The 23,628-nt window shown below is 33.2% G+C and overlaps 1 protein-coding gene across 11 annotated transcripts in view; it reads left to right on the forward strand.

Moving 5' to 3' along the window:
* The window catches only part of LOC108733869 (lutropin-choriogonadotropic hormone receptor-like), a 210,315-nt gene that overhangs the window by 163,264 nt on the left and 23,423 nt on the right, over positions 1-23,628 (forward strand). For 7 of the 11 annotated variants that reach the window (XR_003232453.1, XR_003232454.1, XM_025980975.1 and 4 more), the window contains 5 exons: positions 1,419-1,562; positions 3,678-3,749; positions 13,945-14,016; positions 17,485-17,553; positions 22,807-22,950. Coding sequence is in view for 9 of the 11 variants with exons in the window: in XM_025980975.1 (XP_025836760.1) it covers positions 1,419-1,562; positions 3,678-3,749; positions 13,945-14,016; positions 17,485-17,553; positions 22,807-22,950 (501 nt within the window). In the remaining 2 variants the exon portion in view is untranslated. Of the gene's footprint in view, positions 1-1,418; positions 1,563-3,677; positions 3,750-7,093; positions 8,068-13,944; positions 14,017-17,484; positions 17,554-22,806; positions 22,951-23,628 lie in introns of those variants that run through there. The other 4 variants (XM_025980977.1, XM_025980979.1, XM_025980981.1 and 1 more) reach the window with 4 other exon arrangements.

Consider the following 23,628-nt stretch of genomic DNA (forward strand, 5'->3'; position numbering starts at 1 on the left):
TTTTCCATTTTTACGAAAACCACAGAGGCGTCTTGTTCAGCGTGCTGTCAAACCTACACTAGCAAGGAGATCGGGCTGAAACTATAGCTACAAGCTATCCAAGGATGGTACTATAGAATGTCACCTCAAGGTAGGCCTAGTGGCGTCATCTCTTGGTTAGGCCGGAAACTTATCAATCCACCCTCGTATTTCGGAAATAAGACAAAGCCCAAATGGCGCCTAAGCGACTGTCTTGTTACGACATTCCGAGCCGATTGGATTTCGACTGAAGGGATAAAATAAATAGGGACGAACATTGCGGTAGGTCTCCCATTAAAAAAGGGACTGTCAGCGAACGAAAATTTACAGTGCGGATCGTCCGCCTACGCACCGAGGGAAGCGGCAGTTTAAAATCGATAGATAGGTGTATGGGGAATTTACCGAAGAAAATATGCCTACCCATCTATTTTCATTAGTATTCAAAAAAAGGTATAATGAAGCGCGTGTTACACTTAAACGAATAGAGTAGTACTTACTTTTTATAGTTTTTAAACCAATGAACCAGTGTCTAGAAATCATAAAAATAAGTAAAACAGTGCGTTCCAGCGTCTGTCTATTTACTACCCTTACGTAACGTATTACAAACGTTATGTCAGTCGTTAGGGAGTCGTATATAGAAATATTACCAAGAAAATTAGAAATCGTATTAATCGGTTCGTTTTTCCTTCAAAATGGAAATCCTGACTTCTGCGGTCTTCGTTCGGTACCAAATATAATTTTTTTGAAAATATTTCCTTTTCGCTGCAGGTACGTTAAAAACAATTATTATCAATAATTTTCTTCCCCCGGTGGAAGTGTTTCGCTAGTTTATTCGGTATAGTGAGTAGACACAATTCGTTATTAAGAAAATTTATATACATAAACACAACCAAATTAAGTACAATATAAGGGAAAAAAATGTTTACAATGAATTGTTAAAATATCAATGGGGCTTATTAAACAGAAACGAACTTTTTTATTATATTTCTGTGTTTGTGATAAAAAAAAAAGTAAACTGCTTGTTAGATCAGGGATCGGGCACAACCAGAGCTTGGTAGAACGTGTACCCCCAACCAGGGTGTACACACTCCACACTTATTTGGAAATACTGGTTTATATGCCTTAAAATTAGAAAAATTTCCACCATAATTCTCATTTTTTCTCTGGTAAAATTTACCAACTTTATAGATTTTTTCTTCAAAGTTAATAGTTTTAATTTAGCTAATTCGTTGTAAGTGCATATAATTATTTTTGAAATATAATTAAAAATGTAATATTTTTATTATTTTGTAATGAGAAAATCCTAACCTTTGCTATAAAGTGAATAAGATAATACCATACAATTAAGACTTAAAAGAAAGGAGGTGTATTATTACAAGCAGGCTTTCTTTCCATTTCAGCCAACTAGGGCAGAACGATATATCAGAAGTGGAAAGTGACAGTTTGAAACATACCCCAGCCCTTAGAAGTCTACGACTTGACGGGAACAAGCTTCGAGCTGTTCCTGCGGATGCAATCCGTCGATTACATAATCTCGAAATGTTGTAAGTAAACGGCCATTTATATTTATTAGCTACTATTACAATCGCTATAACCAATAAATAATAAACAAAAGTAGCTTAAATCAAACCTGATCACATCCTCTCTAATATCTCATCGAAATCTCTTCAGCCATTCTAAAAATTAGACCGTAGAAACACACAGAGTGGCAAACAGACAAATGAAATGCAGTCTAGATTATTCCTGACATCCTCTTTTTATATCCTTAAAATCCTGTCGAAATCAGTACAGATGACACACCGACAGAAAGTGAAATAAAAATTTTTTGTAAGGGTGATTTTCTTCTTAATGGCATACAAACAACCATATATACACAAAGAGGGGTTGTTATTCAGATTTATTTGTATGTAGGGATAAATTATTATCAATTCAAAAAGAAAACAAAATTGTTCCTACGAAGTTACAAACAATAGAGCAATTCATAGAATTACAACAAAAAAATTAATGCTAATAAAGTGGCAGATAACAATAAAGTGCACGGTGGCAAGTTCTTGCGTCTATTTTCCTTTCTGGAAAAGAAAGTGCTTTTGCGCAGATAAGGCGTATTGTTTATCAAACATAGAAATTACACATTTCTTGTCAGCATTCTTTCTTTTTACGTAGTACGAGCGAAAATATTTCCTGCTTCTCCAAAAATTGTCCTAAACTACTTACTTATTTTCTGAGTAGCAAAATGGGTGTGACAGGGTTGTATTAGTATGCACTTTAAACACAATTGACAGATATCCCGTGCCAAAGATACGTAAAAACATTAATCGCTTTTCTTACAGTCTGTGTGCTGATTATTACATAATTTTTCACATAATATTGATAAAAATTAGTAATCAACATTACCAGACACTTTCCATAGGTGGTAATTTCTGCCAGATCCTTCAAAGTTGGCAAAAGAAATCGTAATTATACTTACAGTCTGAGTCTTCATTTTTAAATATAATGCTTAGATAACTATTTAAATATTTTTTGTAAGCAACCAGATCAATTGTAGGACCCAAACATCCCCAGATACAATTAAAAAGTCATGTTGAGTGTAAACGCAAGCGCGATGATTAGATGGCTTTGTAACACTACATTTTAATTGTGTCTAGGGGATGTTTGACCTCTACAATTGGTTTGACTGCTTACAAAAAGTATTGAAATAATTCCCTATATATCATATTTAAAAATGAAGAGTCAGACTATAAGTAAAATTACGATTTGTTTTGCGAACTTTAATGGATCTGGCAGAAACTACCGCCGATAGAAACTGTCTTAGAACCTGATATCAGTAAATTGGACGTGGGCCCAAGTTAGCAGATATGCATACGTTCAAAGTACATTTACGTACCAATTGTAGGACCTATAATATATTACTTTATTATTTATACGAATTTTAACGATTGCATATAACAATATCCCTAAGTTCGGTTCTCAATTCGCCTTGTACTTTGTGAAATTTTGAAAACATCCTTCGTACTTCAGTTATTATTATGAATGTAATTTTAGGCAAGAAATTCATTTTACTTTTAATTTGGATTCGGTGATTAACCTTCCCAAAGCTCATTCAAACATAAATAACATCAATGTCGACCACCTTGGTGTTAAGTAGAGGTCTATAGAACTAAAGAAAAATTTCATTGTGCATGCTTGCTTCAAGTATAGTAAAATGTTTATAAAATTATTTTTAAATTACCAACATTGCTTTTCATATTTTACATCAAGGTGAATGCTTTTGTACAAATATTCCTAGCGGCAGATATTTAGCGTTACTATTGTCTGTAATGAGTATAAAAGTTCCAATAATTGCAGATGATTTCAAATAGAAGGACAACGACCAAATGTTACATTGAACGAAGAAATTTATAAATTTACCGCTTTGAACATATTTTATACGGAATACGTAAAAAATCTTTAAACAAAAATTAATAAATCAAAAGTATGAATATATTACACCCATTTCTAAACACCCTCGATATGTCTTTGTTAATGTACCTATTGTTGTGGAAGTGTGTACATTAACAATATTATTATTTATTTCACCCATTGTATTTACGTATATGCATATACCTTTGAAACTGGTGTAGGTAGGTATACAATGATTCTAAGGCGTATTTTTGTTTTAGAAACCTGGCTAACAATTTCATCACGTCTATTCCCATGGGCGTTTTTCCAGAGATGAAAAATCTTATAGTGCTGTAAGTTACTTCTTTAATTAAATGTTATGTAAGTAGTTCGTAACTTCCTGAAGCAGTTTATTATAGTCAAAGCTTAACTATTAAAAACAAAAATAGGCCAATACCGCTGTTTCTGATTAATCTATTCACGCAAATCAATTTTCATAAAGGAAATCGATTCTAACAAATATACGTACGATTTAATACTCCAATTGTAGCTATAGTATTCGTCTATGATTCGTTTATGTATTTATGTTTTAATGTTTTGTATACGCAACGAATTAGGAGATATATTAGAGAAGGAAGATAATGTGGAGATAGATGAGCTAGGTTATCTCATAATGAAAGAAGAGTTCGATGTAGCATTAAAAAACTTAAAGAATAATAAGGCGCCATGTGTATATGGGATACAGGGGCAAATTCTAAAACATGCAGGACAAGAAGTTAGAGATCGTATCTTTAAGCTAGTTGGTCACATTTACGAGACAGGGAAAATTCCAGAGGATTATAAACGGAACGTGGTGGTAACCATACCTAAAAAGAGAGACGCGGATAGGTGCGAGACATTTAGAACAATTAGCTTAACTTCCCATGCGTCAAAAATCTTAACTAGAGTTGTACAAAGTAGGATGGAAAAAAGAGAGGGAGAACTATTAGGAAAAGATCAATTTGGGTTTAAAAGAAATAGAGGAACGCGGGAGGTCATTTTAGCTTTACGTGTAACAATAGAGAAAACGATAGAAAAAGGAAAGACTGCGTGCATAGGATTTGTAGATTTAGAAAAAACTTTTGACAATGTTAAAAGGGACAAAATGTTAAATATACTTTAGCAAATGTAGGGATGAGTTACAAAGATAGAAGAGTGATACTTAGTATAAAGAACAACAGGCAGTTATAGAGCTAGAGATGCAACGTAGAGAAGTAAATATTAGGAAAGGAGTCAGACAGGGATGCACACTATCACCGCTACTTTTTAATCTATACATCGAAAACGCGATCAATATCATTAAAGACAGTACAACTGTAGGGCTACATACTATATATAAATATATTAGTATACTTAGATTTACAGATGATATAGCAGTATTAGTATCTAGCAAGGAGGACTTAGAGATAACGTTAAATAAAATGAATGCGGTACTGACAAAACAGTACTGTATGAAAATAAATAAAAGTAAAACAAAAATTCTGATATGCAAGAGAAGAAAAAATAGGGAAAGAGCGAATATAAAGATAGGAGATGAAGAATTAGAAGAAGTGGCTAATTTTAGATATCTAGGAAGTGAGATAAGTCAGGACGGAAGGGGTAGTAGAGATATAAAGCAGAGGGTCGTGTCGCCTTTAATAAAAAGAAGTCACTTTTATGCTCGCGAACGGTTAATTTAGAAATTCGAAAAAGATTGTTAAAGGTGTATGTTGCGTTGTACGGGTGCGAAACATGGACAGTGGCTGCGGCAGAAAAGAAAAGGTTAGAAGCGTTCAAAATGTGGTGTTACAGGCGTATGATGTGGATACCGGGGATAGAGAAGGTTAGAAATGAAGAGGTAGAGGTATTAGAAAGAATAGGAGAACAGAGGAGTCTATGGAAGTTAATAAGGAATAGGCAAGATAGGTTGGTAGAACGCCTTCTCAGGGATGATGGTCTATTCTGTTTAATGTGAATCCAAAGGCGTCTCTTATTTTTTTTCATTTTATAAATGCTCTTCTTTAACCGGAATAATAGCAATAATCGTTAAATTTTCATCGGACCACATATTTTTGCAACCAGTTTCACATAACCTGCTTCCATAGTCTGCTGATACGGAATGAAAACGTTACGTTTAAGTGTGAACCCTGGATTTCTTTTACGGAAGGGATATGAAATGGAAACGGAATGTATAGTGAAATCAACCTTAAGCTGGAAAGTACGTTACAAGCATACCACACTGGTCACCAGGAAATTTAATAATACAGACTATGTTGATGATGCACACATAGTTTTGTTTTAATAATATAATAAATTCGACTATTGTTTGAAGATAGTTAGGGATGTGACATTTTTGGGAAATCTAAAGATTGATTCAAGTTAGAAAGGAGAAGTGGTGAGCGTCTAATCAGTATTCGGGGTGACGACCCTTTAGTGATGATGATAACTTTTAATTTTTATTTTTATTACGCTTTAAATAGTATGACTGAATCTTATAATTTTGCGAAAAATTAATTATAACCGCCTTAATAATAACGTAAGGATAAAAGTGAGTCGTTAAAATTCACAAAAGGCTGATGATGATTATTATTATTCTACGTTAGTGGAATTTGTCAGTATTTAATTTTATTGAATTGAGTGAAAAGTGATGAAGAGAATGAGAGACGATAGGCTGAGGAGTCTTTGGCTTTTATCCGTATTGTTTAGTATCCGCGCTAAAATTAATTACTCTTAAGTGAATCGTGTCTTGAACCCGAAATTTCTTCTTAAAAGGCTTTGTTATTGCGCCATTAAAAAGAAATTAAGCCAAACGGTTGTCTATCATTATACGTCTGACGTATTTGTAAAGCAATGATATTTTGTCAACACAACATATTAAACGTTCAGTTCTTTTTATTGAGAAAAACTGAGGAAATAACGATCAAATAAGAATAAAAATCTTGTAATAAGGGTTGTTTACAGCTTTTTAATGGAGAACATTTCTTAAAGCGCAGAAAGTGTTTTAGGAATCATTTCTTCCTAAGAAGTAAATAATTGAATAAAAAATTACATAAAATAGGAAACTAAATTAATTAAGTCAGTTGAAAAGTAACTGAATGAAAATAATTATTAATAAATTTTCAGCTACAAGGTAATTTGAAGAAAAACAATTTCTTATCATGATGAATTGTTTTGGCACGAAATCCATCCATTAACTACTTTTATTGCAATTGATTTTTATGGATATTATGAAGTTGGATTTAGTTAGTTTATGTTTACCACAGATAGGTTTCAGAAATTTTTAAATAGGCTACTGGTAAAATTGGAATTTAGTATCTACTTACCTGTTGGGTTAGTAGGTCAATTAGTTACCGTTTAAATAGAAGAGTTATTAATATAATCGAGTGAGTCGAATCTAAGATCACAAGGAAGCAAATAATGCAGGGTGGTGAGGCGCATTACTGTCTTCACTCACCCTGTGATAGTTTCCTACTATTTTCTACGTTCCTCAATTATATAATATGGTAGGCTAATGTTATTAATTAATTATTGAATTATTTATTGGTAATAGTTAAATTATTGTTTGAATAAATTGTTTTTATCCTCTAGCTAATATGAAATTGTTAAATAACTAACTGATTCTAAATTGTATAAATTAACTTTTAATATTATATTAAACTAATTTGTTGTTATATTATAACAATATCCTGGCGGATTTCGTGAGCTCAGTAATAGGAAAACTCAAATTTTATTTTTGTTTGTAAGTTTAGACATAGAAGATAATCTCCTAAATAACTCATCCGATTTCAAGAATTCTTTCACCAATATTTAGAACGGGTCTTCAGGGTGGAGATATTGTTATTATAATATTAACGGTGGAGATAAGTTGTATATTATCTATTTTACACTAATATTATACAGAGGTAAAATTTGTAAGTTGGATATAGGAGGTAATCTCTGAAACTACTCATTCGATTTCAAAAATTCGTTCACCAACATTTAGAATGAAGCTTCAAAGTGGGTATAGGAGCTTTTCGTGGAGACCAATTCTGCAATGTAATTACGAAAAAACCTTCAGGCGATTACGTATATCGCATCTATAAAATATTCAGGTTAATTTACAAATTGATTAAATGTAATTCATATAGTCCAAGAGGATGAAGCTATGAAGTACATAGCTATTAATGTATAAACATTTAAAGAATTTCCAAACTTTCACCTCAGAAACAGCGGTTCCCGAATTTCTCTTTACTCAAAAACGAGTGTAACAAACAAACATTTCAAAATTAATAAAAGTTACTACTAATTTATGTTCTTCGGTGGGAGATATTTTTGTCGTCTGTCGGGTTTATTGCATCAACTGGAAAAAAACGTAAATCTGAACATCTAAATAAGCGCCCGGAAATAAAATATTTCAGATAAACTCTGTGTTGTCTTTATTCCAGTTTCGAGGTCCGCGACCTCTGCAAAATTGAAGTTTTATTTATGAGAAACTTGCGCACCGCATCGTGCATATCTCTGCCGTAGTTTGTCTCTTGTGTCTTTTCTTTACATATTTGTGTGTTTTTATGTGTGAGTCCGCGAACCCTTCTTGCATTCCATCTGCATTCATCCGGGAACTAGATAAGAGGGAGAGTAACTTATTTGGAGTGAAGAATTGGGCGCAGAGATTAGGTATGTACGCCTCGTTCTTTCTCCGCTTTATTGCCAATGGCGTCATTTCAAGTGCCAGCGATTTTTATTTGCTCCAACCATCCAATACTCGAAAATTCTCCAACTATTGGAATACTTCTTGAAGTTTTAAGTTCCTCGCGGTTGCTATTACATGAGATAACAAAATCGTTTGGTATCCTTGATAGCAGCCTTTTGTTGGCTGATAAAAAAACTGGAGCAAGTCGGGAATCTCATTAAACTTCAAGCCGAGACATATTGAAAGCATTTTAAAAATAACTGTTAAAAGCGGATTTAGACTAAGTGAATAAGAACAAGGCGTCGTAAACATAATTTTCCCTAAATACAAGCGGGTACATAGCAAGACCTTGAATAATATTTGTAATAATTGAAAATGTATACCTACTTTATTTTTAGAGTTGTCTTGATTGGGACAATAAAAACAAGTCGGTAAAGAATTGTTAAATAAATAACCATAACTAGCGTATTAATCATCACCGGTAGGTATTTTCCTGAAAAAGTGACGATTTATACAACAACCTGACATTTTCATTTATTTTTTAAATCACTTTTTTATGCTTTGTAAAAGTGACATAATATTTTGTTTTCATTGAATTTATTGAAACAATATAATGACTGCCCTCAAAGCATATTTCATGTCCCACCATGCAGTGCTAGTGTACGGTTAAACCCTTTGGTCTACACCCTAGTGCAAAGCCAAAAGCTAAGGCGGGAGACCTCACTGAGCTTCCATTGAGGCATCATGGGTGACGAGTTAGATGAGTGTTCTCCTGAAACTTCCTTTTTTAAATTAACAACGTTGTAAACAAATGCATATATATTTGGCAGTGCAATTAGTCATCATCATAAGGTCGTCAGTCCTAAGACCAGTTGGACACGCACCTGCACTCTTTCTCCTATCTTCCCATTTCCCTAAAACTAGAACAACCCACATCCTTAACTATTTGCGAACAGTAATCTAATCTAGGCTCACCTCTACCCCTCTCAACTCCCGTTTCTCCCAAATTTCGAACGCTTCTAACCTTTTCTTTTCCGCAACGCCCTAAACATACACCTTTAACAATCTTTTTCGAATTTTTAGTAGAGAACATTAAATTGAACGCCCAAAATAACTATATTTGCTTACTGCCTGTAATTTGATTCTGAAAACTCAATAAATGTTAATAAAACAACTTGCTCATGATACCTTTTGTATGTTAAGATTTTACATATAAGAATTCCTTTTGCCTAGTGTTTTATCTCGCAACGAAAATCGCTTTCGCTGTTCTTTCCGGAAAACGTTTACTTCCTATATTATTTTATTGTCTATCGCAGTACCGTTGTTTTTTGTTAATTCTAAATCTCTGGTCCACTTTGCCAACGAAATGATAATTGTCATTATTAAATGATTCAAGTTGTTCTTTCCCCAGATTTGGACCGTGCACCGTTCCAAAACGATAAGAATTGAATTATTAAGTGTACGAAATTTGAAACGGTTATCGGATTGAATTTTAATTTAGCATCAATATGTATCCACTAACAGTGTAAGCAACAGTTGTTGATAGTGTTATACGCTCTCAACATTTTCAATTTTACCATGAATGGCAACAATCAACCCAGACTTTGAGCAAAATTAAATAAATAATTTACTGTCGATGCCACTTACAGAGCGCCAAAGAGCGAATATAAAGATAGGAGACGAAAAATTAGAAGAAGTGGCCGATTTTAGGTATCTAGCAAGTCAGATAAGTTAGGACGGAATGTGTAGTAGGGATATAAAGCAGAGGATAGAGCAGGGTCGTGTCGCCTTCAATAAAAACAAGTCACTTCTATGCTCGCGAACGATTAATTCAGAAATTCGAGAAAGGTTGTTAAAGGTGTATGTGTGAAGCACGGCACTGTACGGGTGCGAAACATGGACAGTGGGTGCGACGAAAAAAAAGGTTAGAAGCGTTCGAAATGTGGTGCTAAAGGCGAATGATGAGGATACCGTGGATAGAAAAGGTTAGAAATGAAGAGGTATTAGAAAGAGTAAGTGAACAGATGACTCTATGGAAGTCAATTCAAAATAGGCGAGATAGGCTAGTAGGACACCTTCGTAGGCATGAAGGCAGAAACGGAAGTTAGGAAGGGTAGAGGTAGGCCTAGATTAGATTACTGTTTGCAAATAGTTAAGGATTTGGGTTGTTCTAGTTTTAGGGAAATGCGAAGATTAGTTCAGGATATGAAAGAGTGGAGGTGCGTGTCCAACCAGTCTTAAGACTGACTACCTTATGATGATGATGTCGTTGCCACCTAGAAAGACGTTTCAAAGTATTCAAGCTTACATATCATTGAAAGTTTTGGTTTATTTTTTTGTCTTTCAATATGTCAATCGGCCTATCTTTTACAAATATTCTGAAAGAAATATTTTATTTACCATTAGTGGGAAATAAAGGAACATTTAAGTAGACTATCGTAATGTATCGTAGTAGTTGCCATCTTTAAAATATACTCCATAATAGCAACAGTTGATGCTTTTAATTTATCCCATAATAATAGTTAGTAAAAAACATAAACGTAGAAAGCAACATTTATCATAAAAAATTGTTTAAAAATAATAGGTAAATGATTATCTGGATCAGAAGAACAACAACTTTATGCTGATTTTCAATGTCATTAGTTTAGCTGTATCAGAAATTAATTGGTCTCGGGAGACTAACTAATTCCTGATAAGACATAAAAAGAGGTACTTTATGATATCCAGTGTCACTTACTGTACAGTTCTACGATACATGTACGTTATTATCCTTCTTCTTGGTCAGAAAAGTCTGACCAGCGCCGGAAGTCACGCTTCGCGCATCTATTTCATATAATAAAGGACCATGCACACGAGCGTAGATGATTTACGAAAGTTGTCAGAGAATTTACTTCCAATAAGAATGTGCTCGTATTTAGGCTGTATACGATATACATATTGAATATAAAAGGAACAAAATGGATGATTTATAAGATGTTTATCAAATAGCCTGACAGCCATTCAATAGAAATCGAATATTAGGGTGAGCTCTCAATTTTCCCTGCTTCAAGTAAAATTGGCTGTCATGCAATCTTAGGGTATTAAGAGGCTGAATCCTATAACACCACAGAACAATAAAAATAATAAGTCGACGTCGTCATCGTCGACCATTTTGTTCTTTGGTAATTTGGTATCTCCCTAGCGAACACACTCTACCGAGACTGCGAACTAAGCTGAGAATCGCTGAAGATGAATTCACGATAAAATATGGAGTGCAAGCCTGCCTTCTGGCACCGTCTATAATTTTTCTGGTCAGAATTTCTGAAAATGTGGGGTCATCCTCAAGCTAGCATAATAAAGCAAAGACGGAAAACCAAATATATCAGAATGGAAATTATTAAAATAGATAAGTATCTTTTCGACGGCTTATTTAAATTCAATGACGAAGCTAAAGTGTTTCAATCTTTTCGTGAAAGATTTCACTTCAGGAACTTATTGGAAAAAACTTAATAAATTTTCATTCATTATCAATGTAATTTTGGCTTTTGGCTTTGCTCTTGCAATTATCTTCAAAAGAGAGGAAACCGGAAATTGAATAATTGAATTTTTCGTAAATATTCCAGATTGTTAGTTCTCTCATAGTTTTAACATTATTGAGTACTTGGTTTAATTCCAGATCTATCTAGCCTCTCCTCGTCCATGTTTTTCTATGGTTTCGTTCCATCATTTAAGCAAACGCGAGGGGCAGTAATATTTAACAGATAATATTTTTCATTTATCATTTGTCCTCATTTTATCAATTTCGTCTTTCTCTTTTAGTGTCTTTTAATGGTAATATTATTTAAAATACTAACTAAGAAAACACTAATGAAAACAAATAACAATTTATATACAAACAAAAAGAAAACGGAAGCACAAGTAGCAAAAAGACACAAGGAGAATGAAACAAACATACAAGAACAAAGTGACAAAAAGAAGAAGATAATACAACAGTAACATTAACAAAGACAACAACATAAAAACAATGTAGATAATAGCAGAAACACTTACATGCTCTAGTAGACTGTGGATTGTCTAAAGATATGTTTTTTTTTTATATTTTCATGGAAGAGATCAAAAGACACCAACCGTTCGTACGACTAGATAGTGCCGAACCACTTAGGTCCTCTTCAGTCGTGTGTGTGTGTGTGTGTGTGTGTGTGTGTGTGTGTGTGTGTGTAGAGGGGGTTGAGAAGTCTTTCGTAATAGTTTGTGTATTCTTCAGGGAGATCTAGAGTGATCGCCAGAAGTTTGGCAGGAAGGAAGGGGATCTTGTTCTTACATTTTTCGGAGTATTTACATGATTTATTTATATGTTATAAAATATACATTTTTCCGTCACACTCTCAAATACCTTCAACACATTTCCAGGGCTTTCCGTTGTGCCGTACGGTTTTAATCTGGTAGGAGCTGGTAAAAAGGAAATATGCAACAGTTTTTATAAATCTTTTAGTGTAATATACCACCTGAATGATTACGATGTAGGAAAGCAATTGCATTTTATCTATAAACTAGCATAAATTCCTATTTATTCAAAACACATTGTGGACCCTACCATCTACGAACAAGTTTCGCAATTTCTCTGTATATAGAGTCCCGTCATATAATAGTCCAGGCTTTACATATATATCAGAAGATGGACGTTATCCCCTATTCGTGTCTATGCTTTTATAACTCCGTCGGATTTATGCTAATGGCCGGGATGAATTGGAGGTAATTAAGATGTCGTCAGAGGCTAATTAAAACGCCGACAGGGTCTGTAAACAGGCCGTTTTCGGTGCGAGATGATGGCTGTTGAATTGAATCGTTTTGTTAAGCGCTTGATAAAATCGAGGAAGCCAAAACGGTTACTCAAAAATGGGACGTAAAAATATTAAGAATTAAAAATATCGATAGAGTGTTTACGTTTTCATATTTTATATATATTATTGATGCTAAACTTAGTGCTAGATGGAAATTAAATAACTGATCTCATTTTCGTCAGACGTCGTAATTTATTCGCGACTCAGAACTATAGTTAGATTTTTATTTTTATAAAAGTTCGCTGATTTTTGAAATCCAGTATTATACCTAATACGAGATGACTTCTGGGATCTAGTGACTATGTATTTAGTTGTATGAACATATGCTGGGCTAATTGTAATACCAATATGTTAATTAAATTAACGACGTTCCAGCCTAGAACCCAGCGTTAATTAGACGTAATACATCGAAATTATTCAACCACAGAATATTTAGCATTTATATCATATGTTTACATTTAGTACTTGTGACCTACTGAGACGCCTAGCCCCGATCGACTTACAGATTTGTGACTTAACAATTTTATTTTTCTTGAAATAAATGGCATATAAACGACCCAAGTATTAATGTAATGTTCGTGGGTTTAATATAGTTAACTTCTAAGACTGATAACGACAAAAACTATTTATTTACACTAATTATTAACTTAANTTAGAATTATTGCAACAATTACCGTGGAAACTACCCTGGTGTAAAATTAATGAAATATTGCATTTGCGTTATCGACTTGGTCTGCTCTAACTACGAATTAATTCAAAAGTAATGTTAAAGTTAGATATATAGGTACAATTTGATTTATGGCTTTATATTCTTTGTTAAACTGTACAACGGCTGTTAACAAAAATTCTTGATGACCAGTGTTCTATCAAAACTGCCATTCGTGTATCGCTAGTAAGATCTCATTGGACCACATCAGCACATTTTAGATAGTATTCCTGCATAGCACAATAACTTATCTGCCACCATTAAACATTGCTGTAATACGTATCATAAGTAAACTTATTTGTTTTCATATGTAAACTTGTTATTTTTTGTTACAGACTATTCAAAAGGAACCAAATAGCTGAAATTTCAGATGGAGCGTTCGATAATATGACATCTTTAAAAGTCCTGTAAGTATTTATTTGTATAAATTATAAGTACTGGTTTAAAAATTAAACTGTAAAGCTACAAAATATAATTAAATAATGTACAATAATTGCTAGTCTTATTCTTGATAACCGATTTTACAAGGTGTAGTTTTGGTTCCCGTATTTTGATAATAGGTACCATGGTCAAAACCACAACATTATAATGGAATTCGTTCATCCCTTACTTTAGAGTTTCAACAAGAAGAAAAGAAGACAGTAGTTTTCTCTAGCACACCTTTTATGATTAAAATTTTTGTACCTTTAAATTAACAATGACGTTAAGATATAGTTTTTATATTTAAAAATATGTTCCATATTGCTTTGGTGTAAATTGGTCAGAGTTGCCCTTATTTCAAGGCGTCTTTTGTTTTTGATTTGAGACATTATTCAGTTTTGCATATTTCGCTATGAGCACAGATAAAAAATCATGGCAATTTCCCAAAATAACGACGTCTTTATTATCGATAGTTCCAAATAATCGAAGGGTGGCCGATATCAATATATTATGTGTGGGAGACTTTTATAGGGGTAACGAAATATTTGGGTAATAATTTTTATTCGAAGTTGCAACATTATGCCATCGGCGGAAGCTTAATCATCGCATTTTTTACTGTTGTTTTGATGGTCTTCGTATCATGAAAAGTGGAACAAATTACTCCACTCATCCCCTGTTATAATATCGACATCAGCCATAAAACATCCTGAATACATTCTAAGAGAGATCCTATAAATCCTCGACGTCCATTTGCCTCCCGTTTTTACCTTCACTTGAATTTATTATACTTTCTTATTCCTAGAAGAATTATAGACATATAAAATTACTAATCGTAAGTATATCGGATTGTCATTTGGACCGTTAAACTAATTTATATGGTCATTAAACGGTATCTTAAGCCGATGTTCAGATTAGTGTTATTCGATGATGTTATCCAAGATGGACATACAACCTGTCATGCTATTTGATGGGTCCTTAATCTTATGGGCCGGCTGTACTACTCTGTTTTAATGATTAATCGCTGTGATTAGGATAACCCGATAAATACATATGCGTATGAAATACTTTTCGAATAATGTGCTATACAGGGTGAATCATGAGACATTTATCTTGAGGCAATGCAATGCCTTGATTGGTTCCCATTATTTTGGAAATAGTTTTACATGAAAGTTGTATGGTTTCAAAAGAGAGGTTAGTTTGTTATCTTGAGTGTAATAGAAATCAAAAGAGCGAATCATTTTGTAATCGGAAGTATCCTTGAAGTAGATTTTACTTAATTCTTCAGTTCGTATTTATGAGAAATTAAGAACAACCAAATATAGGATATATGTATCTTGAATGAATCACTTTAAAAAAGTGTATGTTTTCAAAAGAATGGTGCACTTTGAGTGTAGCTCAGTTGTGGAATGAGAGGGAAATTTTTAATCAGATAAAAGTACCCTTGAAATTGATTTGATCTTAATTTATTTATTAATCGATATCAAGTGTATTTTTAATTACAAAATTTTTCGCTCTTACTACTGCTAGGGTGAAAACTATGCATTCCCATTAAATAAAAAATTTGATCTTCAAATGTTCTTTTAAGGTCTAAAATGTTTTACGAAATAATTAATTCATTCAAGATATTTTATTATAGATATTTGGTTGTTCTTATTTCAAGAGAAACTCAACTTCAAGGATACTTCCAACTGAAATGTTTCCGTTCTGTCTATTGCAGGGGCAAAAATACATCTACATTCCCATTTTAATAAAGTGATTTGTCGACCCTTAAGGTCAATGTCATATCCAAAATTGTCCGCCGAGTGCTTGCAACTTTTATCTAAAACTTTTTCAAAAATAATAAAAATGAGATCCATTCAAGGTATGTATTTGATTGCTTCAAGATAAATGATTCACCCTGTATAGTTTCCATATATTCTGCTGAAGCATATGTGCCTACATATATAATATTGTTAAAGACGTATACTCTGTTATTAATTAGAAAGAGAAATTTCGATCTCCAATCTACATCTAATTATCTATCTTGCAACTAGAATCTTAGGGAAAGTATAAATAATGTGAATCAAGAAAATGTATGAAATGTAGAATATTACCTACGAATTAAAACGATAAATAACAACATTAGTATATTTAGTGATTGAAGCATTTTCACCAATTATTTATTCTATTAAATTATGCTAATATAAAATATAGTTCTAATTATATTTTAGACAACATTACGATTTATAGCCTTAATTTAAGACAAAGCCTTTAGAATTATTGCAACAATTACCGTGGAAACTACCCTGGTGTAAAATTAATGAAATATTGCATTTGCGTTATCGACTTGGTCTGCTCTAACTACGAATTAATTCAAAAGTAATGTTAAAGTTAGATATATAGGTACAATTTGATTTATGGCTTTATATTCTTTGTTAAACTGTACAACGGCTGTTAACAAAAATTCTTGATGACCAGTGTTCTATCAAAACTGCCATTCGTGTATCGCTAGTAAGATCTCATTGGACCACATCAGCACATTTTAGATAGTATTCCTGCATAGCACAATAACTTATCTGCCACCATTAAACATTGCTGTAATACGTATCATAAGTAAACTTATTTGTTTTCATATGTAAACTTGTTATTTTTTGTTACAGACTATTCAAAAGGAACCAAATAGCTGAAATTTCAGATGGAGCGTTCGATAATATGACATCTTTAAAAGTCCTGTAAGTATTTATTTGTAAGAATTTTTCATTGTGAAAAATTATTTTCCAATCCAAATTCAAAGAGTTTTTTTCTCGAAAACAATTACTACTGTAAATATAATTGAATCCTGTGAAAGCAGAAAAAATTAGAAGTAATGTCGAATACTTAATCAAAACTTAAAAAAGAATAATAATGAATAAATAAAATAGTATCCGGAATAGGTAATTAATTAATTTCTCAATTTACGATTTATTCAGTTGTCTGTTAATAGAGACTCTTCGAACACAAAACAAAATTATTTGTTTATATTTTAATACCTCGCTAACTTTTAGAGTAAACTCATGCATAAAAGTTTTTTAATATACTTATGTAGGCTCTAATGTTCAGTCGGAATTTGGGGAAGTTGTACAGTTACATAGATTCTTTTTGATAATGACATTAATCTTCCAAATGCATCAGATTTATCAATAAATCCGATTGTGAAACTAAACCAGAGTTTTATTGTAATATTTTCTGAAAAGAAGACAGTAGTTTTCTCTAGCACACCTTTTATGATTAAAATTTTTGTACCTTTAAATTAACAATGACGTTAAGATATAGTTTTTATATTTAAAAATATGTTCCATATTGCTTTGGTGTAAATTGGTCAGAGTTGCCCTTATTTCAAGGCGNAAGAAATAATTAAATTTCTAATAATTTTCTTAGACCTTTTAATATACTATCAAAGCAGCCCCTATTTATTAATTTTCCCTTTTTGTATTTAGGGAATTGGACGACAACCTCCTCACTGAAATACCCTTAGCAATAACCAAGTTACCATCTTTACAAGAGTTGTAAGTATTTACTTACGTCAACCCATTCATGTAAAAAAATTAAATCGAATTTGTTGAGTGCTTAAACTCTCTCACTTGCTAGCAGCAACTTTTTTTATAGTATATTCTTTATAATTAAGGGCCTAAATACGTATTTAAGTAAGCACTGCAAAGAAAAGCTACTCTTAAAATAAAGTACTATATTTTACCGTTTTGATTTTGTTTTTGATTACATAGAGTTTTATAATCAATTTAGTATGAAAGCATTCTTTTCACTATATCTTCATTTAGCTATTGTCGCTAAATTTTTCTTTTCTTTTGTGGATGTTCCAAGTTTTTGTGTCCGGAAAATTATCAATTCAAGGAGTTTAAATGGTTACTCCAAATGACTCACTCAAACAAAAAAAAAGAAAGAATGAAACGAGTTTAACTTTCAAAGCAAAAAGAACGGGGTATTTTACCGCCATTTTTTCTTAATTGTACTCGTAACTTAATGCTTGAGCCCTTTGCTATTAAACTTTTCTTTTTCTTTTACAACTGAAAGTATTCTTTTAGGGTCGTCTAAATGAATAATTCGTTATTAGTTTTTAAATTCAAATTAATTCATTTCCATTATAAATTATTTAGGAATCTTAATTTAATATTTGACAATAATAATTTTCCCTCTTTCTGGTTTATTTGCCTAATTTTCATTTAAATGCTTTAATTTCCGGTGGCAAAGACTCGGTTTTATTCAAATTTATTTTAGCAAACACTTTTACTCGTCTTCAAGATGGATCTTTGAAAATATTTTCTTAAAGAATTAGAAAAGAACTTTGTTGTTGTTTGTTTTCCTTTTTATGGTAAATACTTCATTTTCATTAAAATCATAGTTCAGTTATATTCTGTTATAAAACTGTTCAAGCGTTCTTGAGTAAGGCGATGTTAGCATCATGAAATCACATTTTATTTTTTGCAAATTGACTTTTTAATTAGCATGCAATAACTTAAAAAATTAACCTCAAATATAGCATTGCCCCAGCTACGTCAATTAGCAATAATAAATTATTAATTATTATGTAAGGTAGTTTTGCCAAAAAATAATTTACGGTAAAATGACAATAAATATTATACAAATCAATAGTTGACAACAGTGAAACAAAGGCTTTAAAATCACATAATTCAGTTATAAAACCCATTAGCAAGTAGATAAGCATCTATTTAAAAGGCATTTGTTAAACATATTGAATTCAACTACATATAGCATTGTACTACAGAGGGCGTTTATCGCTGCTTTTGTAGGATTTCAAAAAACCCCTTTAACACAATTGTTCCATGACATTTCATTTTTAAATAAACCCAAACGTTTTCAGTCGATGCGACGCATGGTGAACAGCTACCTTGATCAACGTATTTAGTGTGCAATAAAACTTTTATAAATTTTTTATTTAGCTCTACCAGACTATATTAATTTTCTGTAGAGCTGTTCCTATACATATGCATAAGTAGTAATATTTTAATTGTCGTTTATGCATGTTTATTGGTTCGACGTTAATGAACTCATTATCCAATTATACAAAAACTAACTATATGTGCGGAATAGGCAAATAATTATTCGTATTTTGAATTATTTATTCAATTTTCATTTCAAAGCTTCCGACATGACGCGAGCTTATTTGTTTTGGCAAGAGAACCGATTTAGAGTCAACATTTGCTGTTCTTGATGGTGAGATGGCGTTCTTAATACGATTTTTCTCTTAAAAAGCTATTAAAGAGAGATATTATGTACACAATGTCTGCCACAATGTAAAGCTACATTAACGATGAGCCATTATTTTGATCCAAGATGGTTTGCATATGCTGGTACCATGTACCTATTATACAGAGTGTTTTTGAATTAGTCGATATAAAAGACTATCTATTTAGTAATTCAGTATTCGAAAGTAATAATAGAGAAAGTAGTACAACATTTCTCCTCGAATATTTATAAAGCACCGATTTCACATATTTTCATAAACTTCTTTATAACTTAATAATTGATAATAATAATACTAATTGTGATAAAGATAGGAGACGAAAAATTAGAAGAAGTGGCCGATTTCAGGTATCTAGGAAGTCAGATAAGTCAGGACGGAAGGAGTAATAAGGATATAATACAGAGGATAGCGCAAGGTCGAGTCACCTTCAATAAAAAGAAGTCACTTCTATGCTCGCGAACGGTTAGTTTAGAAATTCGAAAAAGGTTATTAAAGGTGTGTGTTTCTGGGGTGCGGTGCTGTGCGGGTGCGAAACATGGACAGTGGGCGCGACTGAAAAGAAAAGGTTAGAAGCGTTCGAAATGCCGTGTTACAGACGAATGATGAGGATACCGTGGACAGAGAAGGTTAGAAATGCAGAGGTATTAGAAAGAATAGGAGAACAGAGGACTATGGAAGTCAATAAGAAATAGGCGAGATATATTGGTAGGACACATTCTCAGGCATGAAGGTCTAGTCAGAGACATATTAGAAGCAGAAACAGATGTTAGGAGTTGCAGAGGTAGACCTAGATTAGATTACTGTTCGCAGGTAGTTAAAGATATGGGTTTTTCTAGTTTTAGGAAAATGCAAAGATTAGCTCAGGATAGGAGAGTAGAGGTACGTGTCCAACCAGTCTTAGGACTGACGACCTTATGATGATGATGACTAATTCTGGGGGTTGGACAGTTACTCTAGACTACGCCGGAGATAGGGCAGATTCTAGCATTTTTCCCTGTTCCCAAAATCCACGATTCGTACCCCTACAGCGCTGCGCTCCAAACATACACCTTCATTAGCAATCTTTTTCAAAATTTCTAAACTAATTGTTTGCGAGCAGAGAAGTGATCTTCTTTTTGTTAAAGGCGATTTGACCCTGCGTTATCCTCTGCATTATATCTCTACTGCTCCTTATATCCTAAATTATCTGACTTCCTAGATACCGAAAATCAGGGGCCATTATAAAATAAATTATATTTTGTAAAACAATTGTTGGAGCTTTATTATTTTATTACTTATATGAAAAGATGGCTGAAGGAATCTGCACGAATTTCCATATTGCACGATGATGTGCCCTTGAAGGGGTGCAAGTAACAGAATACTCCTATGCTTGATTCTCAGTTTGCTTGCACTCTGTATGCAAAATATGTGATATTCACATTTGCTTAAAAGTTTTATTTACCGAAAGCGACAGAACCATCTGCTATAAACAAGACAGCTATGAAGGAACAAAATGTGTCGTGTCCAAACGAACTTAATTGTGTTTACCAACGATGATTGCTTTGACAAGGATGAACAAACAGATTCGATCTAACGTCGACATTTAGACGCAAAGAAAGAATTGCTTGCAGCTTTGGCTCTAGAAGCTTTTTGCAAAGTAAATTCTTTCGCTTTCAAAATCTTTAGCAAACTACTCTATAAGATAATATACTTTCTTCTTTTTACTATTATCATGATTAAATTATACGGGCTAAACTGATTGTAATTGTGGCTATGGCTGTCATTCTAGTTATTTATTTTTTAAATTGCATGTTTATTATTTTATTTTTTTCGAGTTTTCGAGGTTTTCGACTTATCGAGGTTCTACTGTAATATGACAAATATATTTTTATTCTATTTGTTTATATGCATATCACGCTGATAGCCGCTCCATGGGTTCACTTTTTTAATATAGGGGCATTCTGAAAAAACAGAATGCGTGTCGAATATTGTTGAGTAATTGATTTACACAAAAGCTTGGTTCTCACTATCATCTGGATGATGGCTGGCAGCCGTCCGTCGGATGTCCGTAAAATATTATCAGTTTAATAAAGATTGTATTGTATTATTCACACTATCCATGTATGTCACGGCTAGTCCACGGAGCGGCATGGCCTAGAGGTCTAGACTCTAGACCATTGCTTAGCATTCGGGAGGATGCCGGTTCGATTCCGGGTTCGTTTGCCTTGGTTCTAGTTTTTCTGTGGTTTCCTTGGATCACTTAGGTAAATGTTGGGGCAGTAATATTTCATAGATAATCTTTCATTCTCTTCTGTCTTCATTTCGTCCGTCGCATCTTTCTCACCTGAACCACCACCCATCATTTCCCACGATTCCTGAAAGGAGGCTGAAAAGGGTCTTCGGCCCTACCTTCTGGCGTAGTCCAGAGAGACTGCCCGCCCACCAGCATTAGTGGCTGGTGGGAATGAAACACCCAAACTTTTTTTTTCACGGATAGCCGGGGTCTGCCAGTGATGGATATGGTAGGAGAATGTGACGGTGCCTGTTGGTTGACTAATAAGAATGCATTCAGTTTGTTAGTAACCAGCAGAGGAGTGCTATTAAGTGAAACCATTAAATTGACATTTAAACATTCTGAAGTACTTATGAAATTTCATTCCATCATCTAACAATTCCTTATACAATGTGAAAAAATCCCTTTCAGTTTTTCTGTCCGATAAACTTTTGTGCAGGTGTCCATTTTCTTGACTTTCCAGCTTTTCTTGTTTTCCTTTTCTTTTCCGTCTCCTCATCTTCTTCAAGTAAAAGAGCAACAACAAATTAGAAAGCGAATAATTTTTAAAAATTGTTTCGAAAACGTGCTAAATATCCAAAACTTGCCGAAAAACTGATAGTCAGTTGTTGTATAATGTGAATCCAACATTAAGCTAACGGACATCTGATAACGCACGGCCTGCCGCCGTTTATAGTCAGACAGTGAGAATCAGCCTTAAGATTTCGATAATGTTAGAGGTTGTTCAGAATCTCATGTGACAAAACTCTTCTCGCTTGTACTTCAAATTGTTTATTGGTCACAACAATTCTAATTACTTTGAACAATTAAAATTAATGTCATCGGAATATTCAGACGAATAAAAGCTAGTTTGGGATTAAAAATGAAAATATAAACATTAATTTATTTATACAAACCACTAAACACCTTTGCTGTAGTCCTTTAAAATGAAGGTGTCTAATGTAATCTAACATACGTGACGGGCACGTAAATCAATAGAGAACATTAAGTTCTTGGTCACTAACTTATCGAAACTACCAGACTAGAACAAATACTACAATTAGTAGCTTGACTAGCGATTTATCAAAACTGAGTATGGCGTGCTGATGAGAACTGTTAAGTCCGAAATCGCAATTTACTTGTGGTAGGTTACATTTCTCTCTATACCTCATAAATCCTGTTAACTTGGGTAGTGTTACTGTTTTTATGCTACAATTTAATTTGATACATGATTGCAATTTCGTCCGACGGGACGTTTTAATTTAAATGATTTACTATTAATTTTAGGTCAATATCCGGCAACCGTATCAAGCATATTCCAGGAGGTCTCCTGCAGAAGACGCCTAGTTTGACGCTCCTGGAACTCCAGGGGAACCCCCTAGCCGGCGTCGACATTCATTCTTTCGCCTTCCTTCCTCGTTTGCGCAAGCTGCAAGTATTATGTTCCTTCCAACAACACATTATTTAGAAACTACTAACAAATTTTTAACACTATTATTAATTACTTGTGTAGAAAATTTTTCTTTCTTGCAAATTTAACATTGTAGATCTGACTGACCGATTTTATTCACATTGAATTGAATAAGTAAATTAAACAGGAATTGGATTGTATTTTAATTCAGTTAAAGTAGAAAAAGGAAAACGAAAACGTTAATATTTAAATTGATGTTAATCCGATAAACTTTATGAAAGTTTAATTTGGTTGATTCGGAAGCCACACTGTTAAAGAAATCGGTTTTGCGCAAAAAAATAGCTGTTCCTGACACATAAAAATTCGATTTGGTAAAGCTGTTAAACATTACCAAAATAGACAGGGGCGGATCGTGAATTTGTAGGGCCCTGGGCTCATACTACTTAGGGGCCTACCTGATTTCTTAACTAATTGTCATTTTCGAGCAGAGAAGTGATCTTCTTTTTGTTAAAGGCGATTTGACCCTGCGTTATCCTCTGCATTATATCTCTACTGCTCCTTATATCCTAAATTATCTGACTTCCTAGATACCGAAAATCAGGGGCCATTATAAAATAAATTATATTTTGTAAAACAATTGTTGGAGCTTTATTATTTTATTACTTATATGAAAAATTAATTGGTCTCGGGAGACTAAC

The sequence above is a fragment of the Agrilus planipennis genome, unplaced genomic scaffold (assembly GCF_000699045.2).
Source record: "Agrilus planipennis isolate EAB-ADULT unplaced genomic scaffold, Apla_2.0 scaffold2, whole genome shotgun sequence".
Classification (NCBI taxonomy): domain Eukaryota; kingdom Metazoa; phylum Arthropoda; class Insecta; order Coleoptera; family Buprestidae; genus Agrilus; species Agrilus planipennis.